The sequence below is a fragment of the Diabrotica undecimpunctata genome, chromosome 9 (assembly GCF_040954645.1).
Source record: "Diabrotica undecimpunctata isolate CICGRU chromosome 9, icDiaUnde3, whole genome shotgun sequence".
Classification (NCBI taxonomy): Eukaryota; Metazoa; Arthropoda; class Insecta; order Coleoptera; family Chrysomelidae; genus Diabrotica; species Diabrotica undecimpunctata.
The window spans coordinates 84329935-84353007 of NC_092811.1; the positions used below are offsets into that span (position 1 = coordinate 84329935).

Below are 23073 nucleotides of genomic sequence, written 5' to 3' on the forward strand. Positions count from 1 at the left end.
AATTCCCTCAATGTTATATGTTTTTATCTCTGGATCACCTGTACTTATTCCAGATCTCTTTCCCTTCCTTCAAATGTAAAGCTGCGATATTTTCAAGCCCCACGTTTTGGAAGCCAGTTATTGTGATATTTAAAGTCTTGGTGCGCCAAGCAATAATTAGCTAATTAATTTTTGATTAATTAAAATTATTTAAATGATATGATTATGACTCTATCACAATTTTTAATTCTTTTATCTCAGGGTTAAATTCGTGCTTCAATATCTATGCTATTACATGTGAAAGGTAAGGTCCAGAGAATACCGGAATAATAAAAAACACATATGATCTAACACTATATATTGAAATAAAAATAATGAAATAATTCACACTCAAAAGTTTTCAATAAACAAATCTCATATAAGGATTCTCAAAATTTTGTTCTCCGTACGTGAACAATCAAAATTAATGGTACAAACAATATTAATTGAAAACTCAAAATCCCAAACTATTCTAACTCTCCTAATCAAAATATTTATATCCTTTCTAAATTACGTGTAAAAATTGTGTTATCAATAAAAGAAAAAAAAACTGCAGAAAACAAAAATATCTCTCTCTGATGATGAGTGGTCCAAATCCTTGTTCCTTGTAGACTGTATTATCTCCTCTCAACCGCTCCCTATGTAATCAGCAATCTTACAACAGATTGTTGCAAGTATATCGTCCTTAATGATCTCCTTCAAAAGCAACAATCATTCAAATTATGATAGCCTTTCTCCTCTCGATAAACTGAATCTCTCGTTGGCCCGAGTGAAAAATGACTCTTGGAATATCTTCTCTTTACGATAAACTGAATCTCTCGTTGGCCTGAACAGTGACTCTTGGAATATAAGTAGGAAAATATGACTTACAATCTTTTGCTGCTTCAGCTTCTGTCAGATACACTAACTCCACAAAAACTCACTAACATTCAACACTACTGCTTGCTATTTTTTGGGAACCACCATTTCCAAGTCTTACAGACTTGGAAAACCAACTGATTCTCCTTTCTCTCTCCTCCATCTCGCTAAACTTTTTCCTACATACTTATCCCACCTTTTTCAATCTCCGCCAATCAAAACTCGTCACAATTCCCCCATTTTTTCATTTCGATAACAAACAAATTTTTACCTATAATTATAAAATTTCCTAAAACTTATTTACAAATAATATTTTCTATAATTCTTAAAAACTAACAAAAACCTCTTTCTAAAATCTCTTCTATTTGTCTCTAATCACTGCATTAATGTATTTTGGAAAACCCGTTTCAATTGTCTTTGGATTTCACTTAAAATTATGCGGGTCACTCAAGTATAACAAAGAAATAATTTATGTATAGCTTACATTTTGTTTAGTACAGGTAATCCAAGAATTTAATAACTTTCCTTCTTTGAAATGTTTGTTGTTTATTATCTTACTTATCTCTTTATATATATATATATATATATATATATATATATATATATATATATATATATATATATATATATATATATAATATTACTAAATACCGTTCGTATTCCTTTTTTTATACAAAGCTGTTTTTGAAATTTCTAAATAGCTGCTGCATGGCCGTTTGTCCTGACAGACCCCACCCGATCAAATGGGTTACAATATTTGCACTACTTCTTAGTTGTATTTTTCTTGCAATCTTGTTTCACTTAGCCAGAAATAACGCAAATTAAAAATAGGCAGGTATATTCTTCAGTTTTTGCATTTAGCAACGATATGACTGCCGTATCATATATACCGAAGACAGGAAAAAATGTGATTGCTGTTTCCACTGTGCACAGAGATGATCGGATAGATGAAGATACAGGTGATCAGAAAAAACCAGAAATAATAACTGTTTATAATTCCACAAAGAGTGGAGTAGATGTTGTAGACAGAATGATCACATCATATAATGTTTCCAGAAATACGAAACGTTGGCCAATGGTAGTAGTTTATAATCTCCTTAATCTCACAGCAATTAATGCATTTATAATTTACAAAGGCAACAACCCAGATGGAGAATTTTCCAAAACGCGAAGATTATTCCAAAAAAACCTAGGTATGGAATTTGTTTAAATTCAAATATGGTTGTATAAATTAATCAATACATTTGTCCTCCCTGTATTCCTACGATCCCTATAAGTACCGCCATCGGGCTCGTGGAATGCGTCCCTTTGAATGAAGAGCACCAGTCGTTGAAAAGAAAAGACGCAACCCGGCACGTGAACCCATGCACGCATATTGAATTGATTTCGTTCGTTGTTTTGTAGTGCAAACCCTGGTAATTAGACCCAGCGGTAAGTTTTTACCTAGTTTTACCTAAACCTATAAATTGTCTTTGATTGTTTATTGCAACCATTTAAATTTTAATAATTATTTGCACCAATGAGTAAAGGTCCATTATTTTCTCGCCAGAGTTATCGAAGGAATAGTTCTGTTAATTAAGTACTATTAATTTGTAATAGTACATTTGTTTGTTAATACCCCACATTGGCCTATCTAGCCGGATTTGAACTCATTTGTTGAAAAAATATTTTGTTTTATTTAAATTTTAATGGTTGGTTTCGTCGAATGTCGTATTTTTTATCGTTTTGAGAGTTCTTATCTTAAGTTTGCGTCTCTTGTCGTGACTCGAGAATAATTTATGACCTTTTTGTAAAGTCGACCATATGGGACTTTTGAAAAGGGGATTATCGTCGTTTTAATAAAGTATCGAATTACAAATCGGTAATTTCGGGGTTTTAGACCACATTTTTGTACACTTTCGTTTGTATAATATTTTTGGAACTTGTTAAAAATTTAAAATGGAAAAACTTGAAGAAAAGAATAGGAAACTCAAATTTTTAAGAAAAACTGCGTTAAATGATATTCAGTTAATTTTCGATTTAGGTTTTAAGTCCCTTTCAGACGTTTCTATTCGCCCTTTATTTAAAATTAGACTAGAGGATTTAGATTCGATTCGCGAAGAGTTCTTAAAACATCACACTAATATTATTAGTAATATTCTTCCTGTACCAGACGCGGATACGAGGGTTGAAGAAAATGTTCGGGAATTATTTTTGGAACAATTTTATAAAATAAAACTATTTAGTGCGGAATTATCTGAGCCACAATTTGAAACTCCAGAACCGTTTAGATCAGTAGTAGTTCCACAATCAAATATTCGCTTGCCTAAAATAGAGCTGCCTAAATTTAAGGGTGATTTTAAGGAGTTTAGTTCGTTTTTAGACTTATATAATTCGGTTGTACATAATAACGCAGGCCTAGCAGACGTAGAAAAGTTTAAGTATTTGAAAGGATGTTTAGAAGGGACTCCACTTAGTTTGATTCGTAATTTGTCAATAAATAGCGATAATTATCAAATTGCTTACGATCTAATTGTTAAACGCTACACAAATGTGGGTACACGTAAACTCATCACCATTTACCATAAATACCCTCGTACATAGTACAAACTCATCACCGCCATAAAAGTAGGGTTTTCAAAATAGACCCTAAGAGATTGGTAAACTGATCACTGTCCTACCTGCACCCCGGATCAGGTATAGACCATAAAATCCCAGCAAACGGCTAGTTTTTGGTGATTTCACAGAATAATCCAAATCCAGATGTCTTAAATGCAACTGCAATTTATTGGTTTTTATTTGGGAATTCCACAAAATTCTATTGATAGCTACCTAAAATCATGCGAAAAGAAAAATTTCTCTTCATTTGCCCTTGTTTCTTTAACATGGATCGTGAACTGCTAATTGATTACGTCCTGAGCCAATGTAGACAAAAAATGATGGTTATCAATAATTTCAAATTTCAATTGCGAAAACTCTAAAAAAATCGAATTGCCTTTTGTGGACTTGTGCGACGGAAGGGTGTAAGGCTAAATGTCATACAACTGGTGAGTAGAAATTTTATACCGTTTTTGTTTAGTTGTTTCGCACTGGTTTTCTCGAATCATCCTGAACAAACAGAAAAAAATCAGCGTAATTAAGTTCTTTAAGTTAACTGTATAAGATGTTTCTTGTAGGCAAGGCATAATATTACTTTGTTACTGTAGATTACCTGTTCTGATATTACATTTTGAGATTTCTAATTAAATTGTTAAAGTCACATTGTTATATATATATATATATATATATATATATATATATATATATATATATATATATATATATATATATATATATATATATATATACAGGGTATCCAATTAATTCGGCACCATAGAAACCTTTTTATTTTTAGTTTTATGAATTTTGTTATATAAAATAATTATGATGTATAATAATACAATGATCAGATATTAAATTTTTTTTAATTGTATACGCGGTTTGTCAAAAAAAATGAATTTTGAATATTCTCAAGTCTTAATAAAATTCATGTTGTTTAACGAACCGCGTAAATGACTGAATAATACTAATATCTGATTCTGATGATTAAAATTCTAGATCATTTAGAAATAGAGAATAAATTTTTTTTCATAAAACTAAAAATAAAATTTTTTTCCATATGGTACCGACTTAATTGAACTTCTTATATACATATACTGAAAAAGCGATAAACGCTTGTAGTCAACGCTGATCAGTTTGACTACAAAACACAACTACATATTTGGGTGTGCAGCCGAAGATAGGATAAAGAAGTACTCTTTTCTGTCTACCAATCTTTCGCAAATCTTTATTTGCATCATCAGGGTGCTACAATAAACAAAATTAGTACAAATTACAGAATAAAAATTATTTTGTATCTTACACTAATTGAGGTTAGTTGTCATGATGTTTATAAAATGAAATGAACAACTCATCTGACCCCTAAAAATAATGGCGAAAACTAACCAAAAAATGTAAAAACATTGCTTTTAAAAGCACTCTAATTGCGGGATCTTTGTACAAGTCATTGAAAGATATAGTACAGGAAACTGGACTTAAGTATTTTGATGCATTCTGTCGTAATGAATGCATTGCTGATTACTTCAAATTTAAAAATTTCCGCCAATGAAGCCAAAAACTGTAAAGCTTTGCGCGTGTAAAAAATTAAGTTTCCTTCGACTTCAATGCACTAATAGCACACTTAAGTTTTTAGCTTTTCCTATTTTTCAGATATTTTATATTTACTAACTGTCCAAAATCTTTTATTATTAAAAGATAGTTAAATAACGCCAAAACAGTAAGATTTAGGCCGAATGTATGCTTAACAAATTATCTCGTGAATTCAATGAGAAATATAAAAATGCAATGAAAATCAAATAACGAAGTTGGGACTACTTCCGATATAAACAAAAATAGCACATATTGACAAATATTTTCATTTTGAAGTTCACTATCGAAATCCTATGCAACTAAATTTTTAGATCTCAAAACCATTTAGATTGGCAGATACGTCTAATAGGCCACACCGTCAGATATATTAATATCTCAGTTAAATTTTAAAGCAACTTGCTTAAAATAATTTCTGAATTTATTAAATTATCACATAAACGAGAAGTATAACAGGTAAGAAGCAATCTTTCGCATTAGAAACCAGGCAAAAATCCCGGTGATGAGTTTACCTATCTGCGGTGATGAGTTTACCAATCTCAAAAGGATGCCGGTGATCAGTTTACTATATGTCCGAGGGTCTAATAATTTTATGGGGGGCTATATAGTGATGAGTTCGTACACGTCCACAAATGTTCGTCGTTGTGCGACCGCGCATTGGGATGCGATCTTGGGCGTACAGAAAATATCGGTAGTTAATTCGAAAAATCTGGCTAAATTAGTAGATACGTTTTTAGAAAATTTAGCCGCATTGAAAACATTAGGTCTTCCGACAGAACATTGGGATTTTATTATGTTTAATTTACTTTTGTCGAAATTAGACGCGGATTCAGTAAAGTTATTTGAGTTAGAAAATAAATCGAATAAAATCCCGTCATTTTAAAAATTGGTAGAGTTTATTGAAACTCAGTACATTGCTTACGATAATTTGAATAGTAGCTTAAGTGAATCTAAGAAATCGTCGAGGGCTCCAACTTATACGGAGCCAAAGTGTAATTATAAACATTCCAATGAGTCAAGGCATAATAGTAGTTCATCCTTTGTTACAAATTCGTCGTCAATATGTTGTGCTTTATGTAAACAAAGTCATTTTCTTAACCATTGCTCGTTGTTTTTGAAAAAATTTCCAAAAGAAAGATACCAATTTTGTAAAGAATCTTCCTCGTGTTTTAGGTGTCTTAATCAGGCTAATCATTCTGTCAAGTCGTGTCCAAAGGCCTTTAAATGTAGTAAATGTAATAGTCACCTTCATAATAGTTTGTTGCACTTTGATAGAAATCGTTCCAATAGCCAGTCGTCCATAGAAAATACTAATAATCCAGGGGCATCGGGAGTCGAACAAAATTCGCCTGAAATATCACATTGTGCTGCTAGTTTTATAGGGAAGAAAAACGAGACAAAAAAGGAAATTTTGCTCGGTACCGTTTTAGTTCACGCGATTGATAGTAAGGGGTGTAAACAGCCCTTGAGATGTCTGCTAGATTCAGGTTCAATGAGTTCGTTCATCAGTCGTAAAGCTGCCAGTAGATTAGGTTGGCCTAAAACTCCTTGTTCATTTGAAGTTAACGGACTCAATTCGATGCAAACGAAACTGAATCAAGGTCAAATAAGTTTTTCTATCCAACCTCGTCATCAGGAGTCACCGGTGTTTCACTTCGAGGCTATTATTACAGATCGGGTTTGCTCGGATTTGCCGAGCACCAAAATTGACATATCGACGTGGAATTATATTAAAAATTTGAAGTTAGCCGATCCCGAATTTAACTGTAGTCAATCTATAGATTTGTTAATTGGTTGTAGCATATTTTCGAAGGTGTTGTTAGAAGGTAAAATTGAAGGTAAAGCGGGACAACCAGATGCCCTAAATACCGTTTTTGGTTATATTTTGTTAGGACCTACTAGCACACCTAACCTTTCGTCGACTTCGCTTGTTTGTCTTTCAAATATTGAAGACCCACTAAATTCTTCGTTAACGAAATTTTGGGAACTGGAAAACGTACCGGAAAAGCCAGTTTCAGAACCAGAAGACGTTCTGTATGAGAACATTTATCTGGAAACGCATAATCGGGACGTCTCGAGTAAATATGTTGTATCTTTGCCTTTTCGTGAATCGCCGCCTTGTTTGCAAGATAGCTATGATATTGCTTTAAATAGATTGCTATCATTAGAACGACGCTTATCTCGTCAACCAAGTTTGAAAAAAGAATATTCTTTTCATATGCAGGAGTATCTTGATTTAGGTAATATGCAGTTAGTCTCTAATGCCGAAAAGAAAAGGGGAAAGTATTATATTCAACATCATTGCGTTGTGAAACCAGATAGTGTTTCAAGTAAAATTCGAGTTGTATATAATGCGTCTCAGAAAAGTCCCAGTCGCGGTAAATCTTTAAACGACTATTTACTGGTCGGTCCTAAGCTGCAACAGAACATAGTCTCGCTGTTGTTGAATTTTAGACTTAATCGTTTTGCGCTGTGTGCGGAAATTCGTCAGATGTATCGTAATATTTTAGTCGCTCCTGAACACACGGATTATCAACGCGTGTTATGGAGATTTTCTAGCGCTGAGGAAATTCAGGAATATCGTTTATTAACTGTTACTTTTGGAATAGTATCTTCGCCGTATCTCGCTTTAAGAACTCTCCAACAATTAGCATTAGACGAAGGCTCTCGTTTTCCTAACGCCGTCTCGCTTATTCGTCACGCTTCGTATATTGATGATTTTGTTTTTGGTGCTTCGACTCTCGAAGAAGCACAAACTTTAGTTGACGAATTAGTCGCTTTGTTAAAGTTAGGAGGCTTTGAATTACGGAAATGGTGTTCGAATGAATCCAAATTGTTGTCGCAATTTCCTGAATCCCATATTAATCCTCACTCCATTAATTTTGATCCAGAAGCAAATGGTCCTTCATTAAAAATCCTTGGTTTGAAGTGGATTGCACAGTCCGATGTCTTTCAATTTTCAGTCAAATTGCACGACGTCCCTTGTACTAAAATATCGTTTTTGTCCGAATTAGCTCGAATTTATGATCCTTGTGGTTACTTAACACCTATTACCTTTTTTATTAAACATTTAATCCAACAACTTTGGGCAACCGGTCTTAAATGAGATGATCGTCCTCCTTCGGAAATAATTCGGGTATGGGAACAATATAAGAGCGAACTATCTCTTATTTCACAGTTCAAAATTCCTCGTTTTTTGAATATTTCCTCATGTCCCATCTTAGAGCTTCATGGATTTGCCGATGCTAGTGAAAAGGGATATGCTTGTGTCGTTTATATTCGTAGTATTGATACTCGTAACCTAGTTCAAGTTAATTTACTGTGTGCCAAATCGAAAGTAGCTCCTATAAAACAGATTACTATACCTCGATTAGAATTGTTAGCTGCTGTTCATTTGGTAAAACTTATGTCGTTTGTGTTGTGAGTCGTGGAAGCATAAATTATTTCAAAATGTGTATGCTTGGTTAGATTCTCAAATCGTATTGCACTGGATTAAAAGCTCCCACTCGAGATTCAAAACTTTCGTCGCAAATCGCATTTCGTATATCCAGTCCCATAGTCAAAATTATTCTTGGCATTATATCGAATCTCGAAATAATGCAGCCGATGCGCCTTCGCGAGGCATGCTACCGGCCGCTTTTCTATCAAAATTAGACTGGTTAACAGGTCCTTCGTTTTTGTATAATATTCCATTTTTCCAGAGGTTCCTCCCTCATTGCAGGAAAAATCCTCTTTGGAAGAGATAAAGAAAGCTTTAGTGTTTGTTTCCACTCGTGAGGAACATTTTTTGTCTTGTTTGTTAAAAAATAAATCGTCTTTTACCTCGATCCAAAGAATTTTGGCTTTTATGTTGCGATTCGCGCACAACTCTCGTTATAAAAGGTCGAAACGGTCAGGACCCTTGACTTTCGTAGAATTAGAAGACTTGTTGATTATTCTTGTCAGATTTACACAAGAAAAGTATTTTGAAGAACATCTTCAATCAAATTCTTTTCCAAAACCGTTTCGTAAGTTGGGAGTATGTTTAGATGATAGTACTCAGTGTTTATGTGTAGGTGGTCGTCTATCGCAGTCTTCGTTATCGTATGAAGCAAAACACCCGTTTTTGTTACCAAAGAAATCACGCCTTACTACTCTTCTAGTTCGTCATTATCATGAGAAGTATTTACATGCTGGATTTAAGAGTACTCAGTTTTTGGCTAGTCAAAGGTTTTGGATAATGTCTTCTAAACAAGCCGTTAATTTGGTATTGTCCAAATGTTTTAGATGTTGGAAACAATCTCCTACAAACTTACAACCCCCTATGGGTAATTTGCCTAGATTTCGTCTCGGTGTCATTAAACCCTTTTCGATTTGTGGGTTAGATTATGATGGACCGTTTTCGATAACCATGTCTCGTTACAGGGGAGTTAGAACTCAAAAGGCCTATTTGTGTCTATTTGTATGTTGCTGTACTAAGGCTTTAAATCTTGAATTAGCTAGTAATTTGACCGCGGAAGCTTTTTTGGCCGCTTTACAACGTTTTATTAATTTTGTTTTGTTCGACTTTTGTCAATATAACCGCGACGAAACCACTATTTTAATTTTAATTTTTTTATTGTAGTTTAAGTTTTGAATATTTGTTTGAGATTTGTATAGGAATTGTTTGTATTAATTATCGTTTTAGTTGTTTAAGTAATGATAGTATTTGGAATTCGTTTTGTTTTTTAAAGACCTTATGGCCTTTAAAGGGGGGAGAATGTTTAAATTCAAATATGGTTGTATAAATTAATCAATACATTTGTCCTCCCTGTATTCCTACGATCCCTATAAGTACCGCCATCGGGCTCGTGGAATGCGTCCCTTTGAAAGAAGAGCACCAGTCGTTGAAAAGAAAAGACGCAACCCGGCACGTGAACCCATGCACGCATATTTAATTGATTTCGTTCGTTGTTTTGTAGTGCAAACCCTGGTAATTAGACCCAGCGGTAAGTTTTTACCTAGTTTTACCTAAACCTATAAATTGTCTTTGATTGTTTATTGCAACAATTTAAATTTTAATAATTATTTGCACCAATGAGTAAAGGTCCATTATTTTCTCGCCAGAGTTATCGAAGGAATAGTTCTGTTAATTAAGTACTATTAATTTGTAATAGTACATTTGTTTGTTAATACCCCACAGAATTAGTACAGGAGAGTATACGACAGAGAGCAGTTGACTCGCATTTGACAAAAGCTGTGCGTGCTTCGGCCTTGAGACTCTCAGACATTGAGGTCGGCGTTGTACCAGAGCCCCAGTCAGGTAAGAGAGGAAATATTGCAAAAGAGGCAAATCCTGGCTAAGTATGGACCACATAATGGCATGCTGCAAAGATTGCTTAGAAAATTTGACCACCAAAGTTTGACAACTGTAGTTTGTGTCCACAATTGAATTTTTTAGTTTATTCTATCTTTTGTAGTACTTTGTTTGTTTCTATTTAAAGTTTTAAATGTTTTTTTTTTGTTTTTGTCATTATTTAGTCGCTGTTCACAAATTTGAAAAAATATGCTTTGAAATTGTAATCATTTTTAAAATTTACCAATACAACTTAAAAAAATTTTGGAATTGTTTCTGTAATAAACATTATATAGTAAATGATTTGTTTAAAACACGTTGATGCGAAATTAGCAATAAAATGTATGCTATTGCTCGGGAGGCGGTATTTCATTTTGGTCCTCACAGACCACACCCGACCGAAAGTGTTTCAGAATGGTCACCCGATGAACGGAGGGTTAAATATTATAAGCAAAATATCGGTCGTCACAGTCACATTAAAAATTATGAGATTTAATTAATAAAATAATAAAATTTATTATCTTCTTCTGCAAGTGCCATCTTCGTTCCGAAGGTTGGCGATCATCAGGGCTATACGTATTTTCGAAACTGCTGACCGAAACAATTTGTTGCTGCTACAGCTATACCATTCCCGTAGATTCTTTAGCCAGGAGTTTCGTCTTCTTCCTATGGACCTTTTCATATCTTTCGCCTCTTGTAATGTGTCCCAAGTATTGCAGTTTTCGTTTTTTGATCGTAAATATGATTTCCTTTTCTTTATTCATTCTTCCCAAGACCTCGACATTTGTGACTCTCTCGGTCCATGATATTCTCAGGATTCTGCGATACATCCATAGTTCAAATGCCTCTAATTTTTTGGTATCAATCTTTTTCAACGTCCATGACTCCATTCCGTAGAACAGCACAGAAAGTACGTAACATCTCATCAGGCGAAGTTTCATTTCAAGGCTCAAATCTCTTCCGCAGAACACTCTTTTCATTTTAGTGAATATGGATCTGGCTTTTTCTACTCTTATTTTGATTTCTGCTGAGCTATCGTTGTCTTCATTTATAAAAGTGCCTAAATATTTGTATTTGCTAACTCGATCGAAAATTTATTATAACAACACATTAAAAATCATTCGTCGTTATAATGGTATGATTTTTTTTTAAATTTCGTCAACTACAACTTCTTTATTTATTTTTACAGCAAGTTCTTGTTCAGCAAAAGGCACCATTACATGTTACAAAGCATTGTTGATCGAAGTATCGATTTTATTATGCTTACCTTAAAAAAGGTTCTTTCGAAGGACACCTTGTTATAGGAATTGTGGCAAAATTTTGCCATTAGTAGGTTAAACATTGCAAACATCGATTTTCTATTATGCAATCGAGCCAGTCAAGAGTATTCGGAGGTGAATTTTTTTTTTTATTTTTCTTCTTTTTAAAAGCCTTACTTCATCTTCTAATTCTGAAAAATTCAAATCAAAATATTCTGGGGTGTATTTAAATCTTGATTTCCTAGCTCATCTATATTAACAATATGATTTGGCCTACTGAATAAATAATTTCTTTTGATTCGTCGTCAAATTTATCGTTCAATGACTGTATCATTCGGTCTAAAAGCGGATAAAATTCAAAGAGTTACTTCTTTTTTTATCGTTCATTGTATATATGCATTTCCAGCATTATTATCTATTCTATTAGAAACCATTAGTTACCTTATTACAAACGTCTTTTACTTTAGAATGAATATTTATCTAATTTAGATGTTGTATCCTTAATTCTTCCAAAGTAATTTACTAACTTTGACAATCATTTGCAAAATTGGATGCATTATCTCCAAACACATAATAAAATCAAATGATTTTATTTGATGTAGTATCCCTTTACTTTTAGCTCTAGCTTTTGCATCAGATGCATCATCAACCGTCTTTTTAATGGCTTTTATAATTGCTTCAAGCTGATCTTTGACCACAGCAACTGCCTCAGCACGACAAGCCCAGCGTGTTCTCTCTTCTCGCACAATCTCTTCAAAAATAGTGCACCTTTTCGGACTACCTTCAATACAAGAATAAACTAATTACTTATGTTAATACCAAACAATCGAAAATATTTATTTAATCCTTTCAATGATACTAGTCTTTTAACTGGAAACGTACCTATCTAAAAACAATAGCAATCTGCTCGTGGTGAGAAGCATCGTCAAATCACAGAAAGAGTCTACCCTTTCCATTCCTTTTGAATATCCCTTAGAATTACATTTGTGTGAGAATTTTTACGAACCATTTTTATTTGGAATACCAAGTGGGTAAAAAGACCGACTTTTCATGTTCTTCTCATTGCCTGTTATTTTTACCTGTTCTAGTTTTAGTTGGTAAGGACCTCTTACTATTCTAGATCTCTCTAATCTTTCTTTTGGTAATTCTAAGCAGGTGTCACTGGGCACAGTATTATGGTTTCCTATCATATTCGAAGGATGTTTCCTATCCCTTTTTAACTTATATATGCCTATCTAAAAACGAAAACAAAAACGAATGAACCGCTATATTATAGTATAATTATTTTGATTTGTTTTGAATGTAAATAAATACTATTTACCTTAAGAAACAAAAAAATCGAGCTATAAAAAATTGTTATAAGTCATCTGGTAAAGCCATAGAGCTTTTTTAACTGTTGCGCGCTTCAAAAAGAAATTTCTTTTTGAAATTTTGAAAAAATTTTCATATATTTTGTTCTGCTTCTCTGGGCTTTATATTATAATCTTTTTTGTTCTTATTACTGGACTTCCCTAAAGTTTTTAATCTTGATTTGTGCCTGCGCTTCCAACTAAGTTTTTTTTCATGCAACCTACATTCTCTGTAACGTAAAATTGTTTCTGGTGCTTCTTTTCTATTGTCTGTAGTTGTTACCACTCTTTTACGAAATTTTTTAATATTTCTTTTAGTTTGCTGATTACTTCTTGTTTGGATTTATGAATTTATTTAATATGGTTTTTAAAGTATTTTCGTGTGGCATTTTTGTATTCATTACGTAATTACTTACAGATCTAAGGTTTGTTAAATTTCACTTTCTATTTACAAAAAGGTAAGTGGCGCCCTCTTCTTTTCTTTTTCTTATTAAAGATCTAAGGTTTATTAAATTTCTCTTTCTATTTACAGAAAGTTAAATGGTGGCGCCTTTTTTCTATCTTTTTCTTATCTGTGATAATTTGTTAATCTGTGGTAAAATCCGTGACTTGCTCTCTACAAACGATCTAGCTGCCGTGTGCATTATATCAATTTAGTGACCTTTCTAGTCAAATCAAATTAAAAGGTTAACACATTATCGGGGTTTGCAGTTTATCCAGAGCCATTGACGTATGTGTACAAGCCGATGCAAATAATATCTTTCTTATTTTTGAATAGTTTATCATTTGTGCAAAGTTTGAAGTAATTTAATAAAATAATGACTTCCCAAAATATTGAACTATACAGTGATACACAACCTCTAATTGATGGTAGGTACTTTATTATTAGTGGCTGGAAATAATTTATTTAATTCACTATTAAACATACGTTTATAGATCATAGATACATACATTTTATCAAAGTCCATCGACTGGTAAAGTTTGTTTAGCAGAAAATGGTTGACTTCCATTAATGCGGTCGTAAATATTATTAAATTTATCTGACTTGGCCCATTGTTAAGACCGGTCCGGAGTGATAAGCAAACGAAGTCTTTTGGACAATTAACACTGACTAGGCGGTACTCCGGTACTCCTATAATAAAGCAAAGGATCACCAAAATTTACAATAATTACGACGACAAAAACAAAAAAAAACGGATGTAAAATATATTTGCTTTGCCTTATATAAACGAAATTAATGTTTTAAAATAAATTAAATCTATTTTAATTGCTAAGATTATAGAAAAATAAACAATAATAATTTGTGGTCCTGAAATGAACCGTTTTTTTTTAATCGTAACATTTGTAGATTTGATGACAGTATCACTCCACACATAGTTCTGTTTCGCTATCGCTATCCTCATCTATATTAATTATAATCGGTTCAATTATATTATATTATGATCTACATGAACATATGAATTTTCTTTAGTTATTACGTGTCGGACTGAATTTCTCCAACTACTTGGAAGAATATTATTAACACATTTTCCTATTAACTCTACAGCAGTACTACTTAACGTTGGAGAAATATTTTGTGACCTCACGTTAGACTTCAATTCGTGCCACATATGTTCTCATATTAATGAGAACATATTAATACATAATATATACCAACACGCTGAAATGGTAGTCACGATGGATAACGGAATGAAAACGAGGCCAATAAAAATCAACCGAGGAGTAAAACAGGGAGACACCATATCTCCAAAACTATTTACTGCCGCACTTGAAGACATCTTTAAATCACTAAATTGGGAAACGAAGGGACTGTCGATAAACGGAAAGTATTTAAACCATCTAAAATATGCAGATGACGTAGTACTAATAGCCGACAGCTGGAAAGAACTGAAGACGATGATCGATGAGCTTCATACGGAATCCATAAAAAAAGGACTGAAAATGAATCTGAGTAAAACTAAGCTAATGTCGAATAAAGATGATCAACCGACGATAACCATCCAAGGAACAAAAGTGGAACATGTAGAAGAATACATATATCTCTCATACATACTGAAAGACAAAAAGATACCCCAAAACCTTCGAACCAAAGTGTTCGATTCTTGTATCCTTCCCGTTCTCACTTACGGAGCTCAAACCTGGACATTCACAAAAAAGAACATGGACAAGATTCGAAAAACTCAGCGAGCCATGGAACGACAGATGCTTGGTATCTCACTAATAGATCGGCAAACGAACGAAGCAATCCGGAACAAAACAAAAATAAAGGACGCCGCGAAACAAGCAGCTAAATTAAAATGGAAATGGGCTGGACACAATGAACGTCTCGAAGATGGTAGATGGAACAAAGAAGTCGGAAACTGGCGACCGTACGATGCGAAGAGACCAAGAGGAAGACCTCAAATGCGCTGGAGCGACGATATCAAAAGAGTCGCAGGACCAATGTGGAAACGCCTAGCACACAACCGGGATGAATGGCGAGAAATGGGAGAGGCCTTTATTCGACAATTCGGATAGAAAAAGGGCTAAAAAAAAAAATAAATAAAAAAAAATGTTCTATGGTATTAAACATACAATAATAGTACTGTAGACACTGTATGTCCCATTTCCTCTGCCAATGTATCACAAACATATACTTTTTTTTTATAGAAAATGCCTTTAAAACTTCTAAAAGCTCTTGTTTGGTGTAACATTCTTCAAAATACATATCATTCGTCTCCATGTAATTTTGAATTTCCAATTTAGTTTTATTCGAGTTTGGAACCTTACTTAGTTGGCGACTGTGATATCTTGCATTGTCTATTACTATCACGCTATTCTGAGGAATGTTTGGCATAAGATTATTTTTGAACCATTCTTCAAAAAGTTCTGCCGTTGGATCTTCATGGTAGTAGACGCAGCAGTCTTTGCAGAAAGCCACAGGGCATTTGGAACCCAACCATTTTCTGATCCAGCATGTAAAACCGTTATTCTTTTCCCTTTATTTGACGAGCTTTTGTCTTACATTTACCGGAGGAATCTGCAAATCCTTTAGGTCGCGTTGAATGTGTGTCAAACCATGTCTCGTCGAGGTAAATTATCGGATGATTTTCAGAACGGAATTTTCTTATCGAAGTTATATACTCATAACGCCATTTTTGTAATCTATGAGATTTCATAATTACTTGTCTTTTGTCAATTATACGATATCGAAAGCCCATACTTTTCAAAGTTTTCTATAAGTTGGTGAGGCTACAGCTTATTTGGGCCTCGTCAACATTGAGCCGTTGCGTCAGAGCTCTTAATGTAGTTTACTAAAATGTAAAACTACGTTTTTTTTTTGTTTCTATGGGATTTGATGTAATTCTTTTTACTGTGGTCAGAGGTATTTTCGTCAAATCGCATATTTCACTCGTAGCGGAAGTTGTGCCAAGTCCTCTTTTAAGTAAGGTACTATATATAGTTTTTACAATTTGCTTTGCATCTACAGATAAATGTTTCTTCTTTATAGGAACACTAGAAGAAGCTCCATTATTATTATCCCATGGACGCCACATAATGATAAAAAATTTAATGAATAAAATGAGTATTACTACTTAACACTTCCAGTGATACATAAAGACAAACAAATTTTATCAAGAACTCATATTTAAATACTGGTTGGTGTTCAGTTCCATAAACTTCAATATAAACTTTCTTTCAATATATATATATATATATATATATATATATATATATATATATATATATATATATATATATATATATATATATATATATATATATATATATATATATATATATATATATATATATATATATATATATATATATATATATATATATATATATATATATATATATATATATATATATATATATATATATATATATATATATATATATATATATATATTGATCCAAAAATAAAAGTATCATATAATTTTACTACAATACTAGTACTTCGTTAATGTTACGACTTTTCATTTTGCTACTATTTCCACAGTTTAATGCATTCTTGTTAAGCATAATATCGTGCTGTTTCTTTTAAATGGTAATTATGGTTCAAATGAAAAATGATTGTCTCTATTTACTAAACCTTGTTTGTTTTTTTACTTCCTCGGCTAATTTCCTTGTTACGGCACTGCTAAATATTTTCGATGGTGTTCATGTCTGGTGAGTTGCCGGGCCATGGTAATAGACGAATTTCTTTCCGTATCAAAAATTTGTTATTGCTTTGAGCTGTATATTAAAGTACTACATTCTTCATAAAGACATTACGACCGTTTCCAAACTATTCGTTTATTTTATATGATGTAAAGTTTGTTACAATTATATTTATTATCTTTTTAATGTAATGTAAAATGGTTTTAATAACGTAATTTGTTGTTAGAAATCTAAGGTTTCTTAAATTTTTTTTTTCTATTTACAACAATTTAACTGGCGACTTCTTCCTATCTTTTTCTTATGTGTGGTAATTTCTTAATCTGTGGTAAAAACCCACGACCCGCTGTTTACCAACAACTAGCCGCCTTCGCATTGTATCAATTGGTGACATTTCTAGCTAAATTAAAATAAAAAAATGTTACATTATCTGTGGTTTCCAGATTAACTACAGGTATTGACTTTTGTCAATACCTGTAGTTAATGTCATATGTAGTAAAGTTTTGTCAATGTCGTATGTTTGCAGGTCGATGTTTATAATATCTTTCTTATTTTTGGATATTTTATCATTTGTGCAGATTTTGAGTTTAAGTAAATTAATTAAAAAATTACTTTCTAATAAATTGAACTATTGGCTAGATATATGTAATTGATTTAATTCACTATTAGTATAATTACTATTAGTATATAGTATATATAGCGACAAGCTAATTATTACGAATTAAATTTTTGTATTCAGAAATTAAATAAAACAATCTCATATTAAAATTTACATTTTCGCAAATGGTTTATATACATCTTCTTCTCATTGCGCCGTCTCCTTGCGAAGGTTGGCGATCCAAATGGCAATTGTAGTTTTGGAAACTGCTGCGCGAAAGATCTCTGCGGATGAGCGGTCGAACCATCTCCTCAGGTCTTTCAGCCACGAGTTCTGGCGTCTTCCTACTGATCTTTTGCCCTGTACTTTTCCTTCCAGTATAACTTGAAGTAATTCGTATCTTTCGCCTCTCAACACATGACCCAAGTATTGCATTTTCCTCTCTTCGATTATTCTTAGTAATTCTTTTTGTTTACACATGCGACGAAGTACCTCAACATTAGTAACTCTTTGTACCCATGGAATCGTCAACATTCGTCTGTATATATACATCTCAAAGCCATCTACTCTTTTTTCTATTTCAGAGTCCATTGTCCAACTTTCACAGCCATACAGCAAGACAGAAAAAACGTAACATCTGATCATTCGGATTCTAAGCTGTAGACTAAGGTCTGATCTTGTAAAAAATGTTTTCATGCTCATAAATGTTTTCCTTGCTTGTTCGATTCTTGATAGGATTTCTTTTTTTGGATTACACTGACTATTGATATTTGTTCCCAAATATTTTATGGAATTTACCTGTTCTATTATTTGACCCTTGGCACACACCTGTACGTTTTTTTTAACGCATCAATCACGCAGGGTCATTAGCGTATTTAGATTAATACAATATAGATACAATAAGTAAAATATACATTAGTTTACAATAATAATAATATATTTGTGTGTTACAATGTTCATTTTAGATCTTTTGAAGGAGTTGGCAGTCTTTAAGATAGGAAAATATTTTTCGGGTGTCTGTATTTTCTTCTAGGGCATCTCTTAGGGAGTTGGGTATGTTATATTTGAGTCGTTCACTATTATATTTGGGACACTGTATTAAAAAATGTTTAACCTTTAGAACACTGTTGCACACTTCACACACTGGTTTATTTTTGCGCTGTAATAAATAGTCATGGGTAAGTCGTGTATGGCCGATACGGAGACGGGTAAGTATCACTTGCTCTCTCCTGTCTTTTATTTTTGGTTTCCAAAGATGTGAATGTTTGTTGACTTCGTATAGCCTTGATGGAGTGTTGTTCCAAGTTTCTTGCCATTTTTAAATTATTTTTTGTTTTAGGTATGGTTTTAAATCGTTTTGTACCAATATATTACTTTCTTCGGACATCGGGTTAGTTGGTGCGTTCTTAGCCAGTTTATCTACAACTTCGTTACCTTCAATTCCTATATGAGAAGGCACCCATAAAAAGTGAACTTGGATGTTCTTATTTGCAATGTTTTTAAGTTCTTTTTTAATAAGAAGTAGAAGGGGGTTGTCACAGTACAATTGAGTCAGTGAGGATAATGAACCTAAAGAATCTGTGATTATTATATATCTTTCTTTGTTTTTGTTTTGTATTAGCAATAGTGCTTTTAGGATTGCAAATAATTCAGCCGAAAAGATGGTTGTAATTGATGGCAATTTGAAACTAACTGAGGAGTCTTCCGAATAAATTGCTGCTCCAACTCTGTCTTCATTTTTTGACGCATCGGTGTATACGTTGTAGGTATTGCCATATCTGTTTAATAGTGTAGAAAACTTTTGTTTAATGACGGTTGATGATATCTCTGATTTTCTTAGGCTTGTTAGACTGATGTCGATATCAGGAATAGATATTGTCCATGGTGCTGGGTTGTGGATTGAAGAGGTATCATAGGTTTTTGGAAATTGAAAATTTAATTTGGATAAGTATGATTTTATACGAAAGTAAAAAGGATGATCAATTTGATGTGTTTGTTGGAATTTATTTGTAAATCGATCAGCAAAAACGTTATGCAGTACTGGATTATTTCGGTTTGATGACACTGCCGCTGCATATGTTAGGCTTAGATATTGTCTTCTGAAAGAAAGAGGAAGTTCTCCACTTTCCCAATAAAGACTTTGAATGGGACTTGTGTAGTGAGCACCTAAAGAAATACGTAGACATCTATTTTGGATAATATCCAGTGACTTCAAATGTGTTTTTTTGGAGGAGTTGTAGAAGATGGCTCCATAGTCAAGTTTTGATCGAATTATGAATTTGTAAATAAGTATTAAACTTGAATAATCGGCACCCCAGTTTTTAAAGGCAAGGGATCGTAGTAAATTTATACCAGGTAGACAGGATTTTTTCAGCTGTTGAATATGTGTCTTCCAAGTTAATTTTTTATCAAACGTCATACCCAAGAATCGGATTTCTTCTACATAATCTAGTTTTTGTTCGTGTAGATATAATTCTTTTGTTTGGATTTGATTTCTCTTTGAGAAACAGATTGCTTTCGTTTTTGTAGTGTTAAACTGAAGTCCACTTGTAGCTGACCATTTCTCAATGTGTGTTAACGCTTTTTGAATGTGATTGTGAATCGTTGCTATGTTTTTTCCTCTACAGAAAATAACTAGGTCGTCAGCGTATAATCTAGCTTTGACGGGGTTTTCAATTTGTGTTAATATCGAATTTATTGCTACTAAGAATAAAGTTGTGCTTAAATTTGATCCTTGTGGTATACCATTTTGTTGAATTTTTGTTTGAGAATATGTTCCGTCAACTCGAACTTGAAATTGTCTGTTTTCAAGAAAATTTGAAATGTATTTTAATATGTTACCCCTTATTAACCAGTTGCTGAGTGTTTTAATGATTGAATATTTTCAAACTGTATCATATGCTTTGCTTATATCAAAAAATATTCCAACACAATGCTGTTTTATTGCAAATGCTTCGTGGATTTCTGATTCTAAGTCAACGAGATTGTCTAAAGTTGAGCGATGTTTTCGGAAACCACATTGTTCTGGAATAATTAATTTGTTTGCTTCTAAATACCACATAAGCCTATTGTTTATTATCTTTTCTAATATTTTACCTATGCTACATGTGAGTGATATCGGTCGATATGTTTGTGGATCTGATTTTGGTTTAGTTGGTTTTTGAATAGGTATTATGATTGAATTTTTCCATGATTTAGAAAATACGTTTCTGGATAAGATTATATTGTAGATTTTGAGTAGGTGTTCTTTAGATTGAGGGCCTAAATTTTTAAGAAATATAAACGGTATATTGTCGGGTCCAGGACAAGTGTTCTTACAATTCTGAAATACATTTTCTAATTCTTCCTTTGTTATTTGTATATTGAGATCGTTATTGTTTTGATCGTAATATTCTATAGGATTTTTTTCTTCTTTTATTTTGATTTTTAAGAAATTGGAAGTATAATTTAAGTTACTTGAGTTATATTCATAAGTAGATGCTAGTATATTGGATATTTCTTCTGGGCTTTTATAAATAGTGTTATTTTGAGTTAAAAAGTTTATTGATTTATGGGGTTTGGAACAAGACATTTTGTTGCCTTTTTTCCATATAGCTGTTATAGGAGTTAAACTATGTATTGTGGTGACATATTCTCTCCAAGAGTCACGTTTGGCTTTTTTAATGGTATACCTAGCGACTGCCCTTAATTTTTTGAATTCTATAGAATTTTCTTGAGTTTTTTGTCGTTTGAATTTATTAAAAGCTTGTTTCGATTGTTTTAATGCTTCTTTGCAGTCATGATTCCACCAAGGTACCGACTGATGTTTGTGATCGTACTTAATTATTCCAACGTACTTTTTTGCTGATTCTGTGATTACGTTTGTCAGAGAGTATATTATTTTGTCTATATCTACATTGTCATTTAGGTTTTGCAGGTTGTTTTCAACGTAATTTTGAAATTCTGTCCAATTTGCGCCTTTTAAATTCCATTTTAGTTGTTGCGGGGTAGTTGATTGTAGTTCATTGCTTATTATGATAGGGTAGTGATCACTATCATATAGATCTGGTAACACATCCCACGTAAGAGTATGTGTAATTGATGGTTCGCAAATACATAGATCTATACAAGAGCCTTCACCTGTTCTTGTGTCAAAGCGCGTATGTTGTCCGTCGTTAAGAATATTTAGGTTGACTTCTTCTATTATTTTTTCTATTTTTCGACCTAGAGATGTTAGTTTTGCTGAACCCTATAACGGATTATGTGCATTGAAATCTCCAATTATTATCCTTGGAGCAGGTAGTTGATTTAATAAGTTTGAAATTTCTTTTGAATCGGGTTCTTTATTGGGGGAATGTAAATATTGCAAATTGAAAAAGAAATTGTGTCTGTGACTCTAATTCCAATTGCTTCAATAGTTGTTGTGAGTTTTATCAGTTTAGCGTCAAAGCTATCTTTTATGTAGATTGCTACCCCTCCGCTTGCAATTTTCGAATTTTCTCGATTTCTAAAAAAACAATTAAAATTCTTCAAGTCATGAGCTTTGTTGTTTTTGAAGTGGGTTTCTTGTAAACATATCAGACTAGGTTTATGTTTTGAAATTAGTAATTTTAACATTTCTAAATGGGTGTAATACCCATTTATGTTCCATTGAATTAGAGAGTTGAAAATGATGTGTTATTAATTTTCTATTGATGCGTCGCTTTCTAAGTCTGTTTGAAGGTCTAAGTTGATTTGCTTTAATATTTTATTTTTTATTCGAGTGCATTTGACTTTAATTTTTCGGTCCTTTAGGTAAGGGTATATATTAGTTAATAGATCTGTGACCTCTGCTGTTTCTTCTGTATACATTTTGGTGACACTTAACGGGTCTGGTGAGTACTCACAGTTTTCAAAAAAGTCTAATAACTGTTCGTAAGTTATAGGGTAGTTGGAATTTGGGTTCTCAAATAAAGGTTTACAGTATCTTAGCATTTCTTCTAGTGTTTTTTGTGGTTTGACATTTTGATCTGATTTTACTTTCTTCTCTTTATTTTTTGGTGTAATAAAAGTAGGTTCCTCTGTAGATGTAGTAGCTGGTGGAGAGACTTGGGAGATTGTGCGTTTGTTTTGTGCTTTCCCTGTGTTTATATGCGTTGCCTTATTTTCTATATCTATTTTTGGGTAGTTTGTTGTTTCTGAATCTTCTTTGGTTAGCTGCATGTGTGGTTTTTCTTGTTGGTTATTTTGTGGTTGGGTTTCTTGTTGTGTGCTTTCTTCTTTTGATTGTTGTTGTTTAGTGTTTGTCTGGGTTTTTTGAGTTGATAGATTAGTTGTATTTTCAATTGGGTTTATATTTGGAACTGGATTATTTGATGTTGAATTATCTGTTGTAATCGCAGTAGACATTGG

At 32.8% G+C, this 23073-nt stretch overlaps 1 protein-coding gene across 3 annotated transcripts in view; it reads left to right on the forward strand.

The window, feature by feature from the left end:
• LOC140450208 (choline transporter-like protein 1) overlaps positions 1–23073 on the forward strand; it is a 258955-nt gene that overhangs the window by 32165 nt on the left and 203717 nt on the right. Inside the window, exon 1 of one of the 3 annotated variants that reach the window (XM_072543688.1) lies at positions 13721–13832. The exons of the other annotated variants lie outside the window; for them this stretch is intronic. Within the exon in view, the coding sequence (XP_072399789.1) occupies positions 13781–13832 (52 nt within the window). The 5' untranslated portion in view covers positions 13721–13780. Of the gene's footprint in view, positions 1–13720; positions 13833–23073 lie in introns of those variants that run through there. 3 annotated transcript variants of the gene reach the window in all.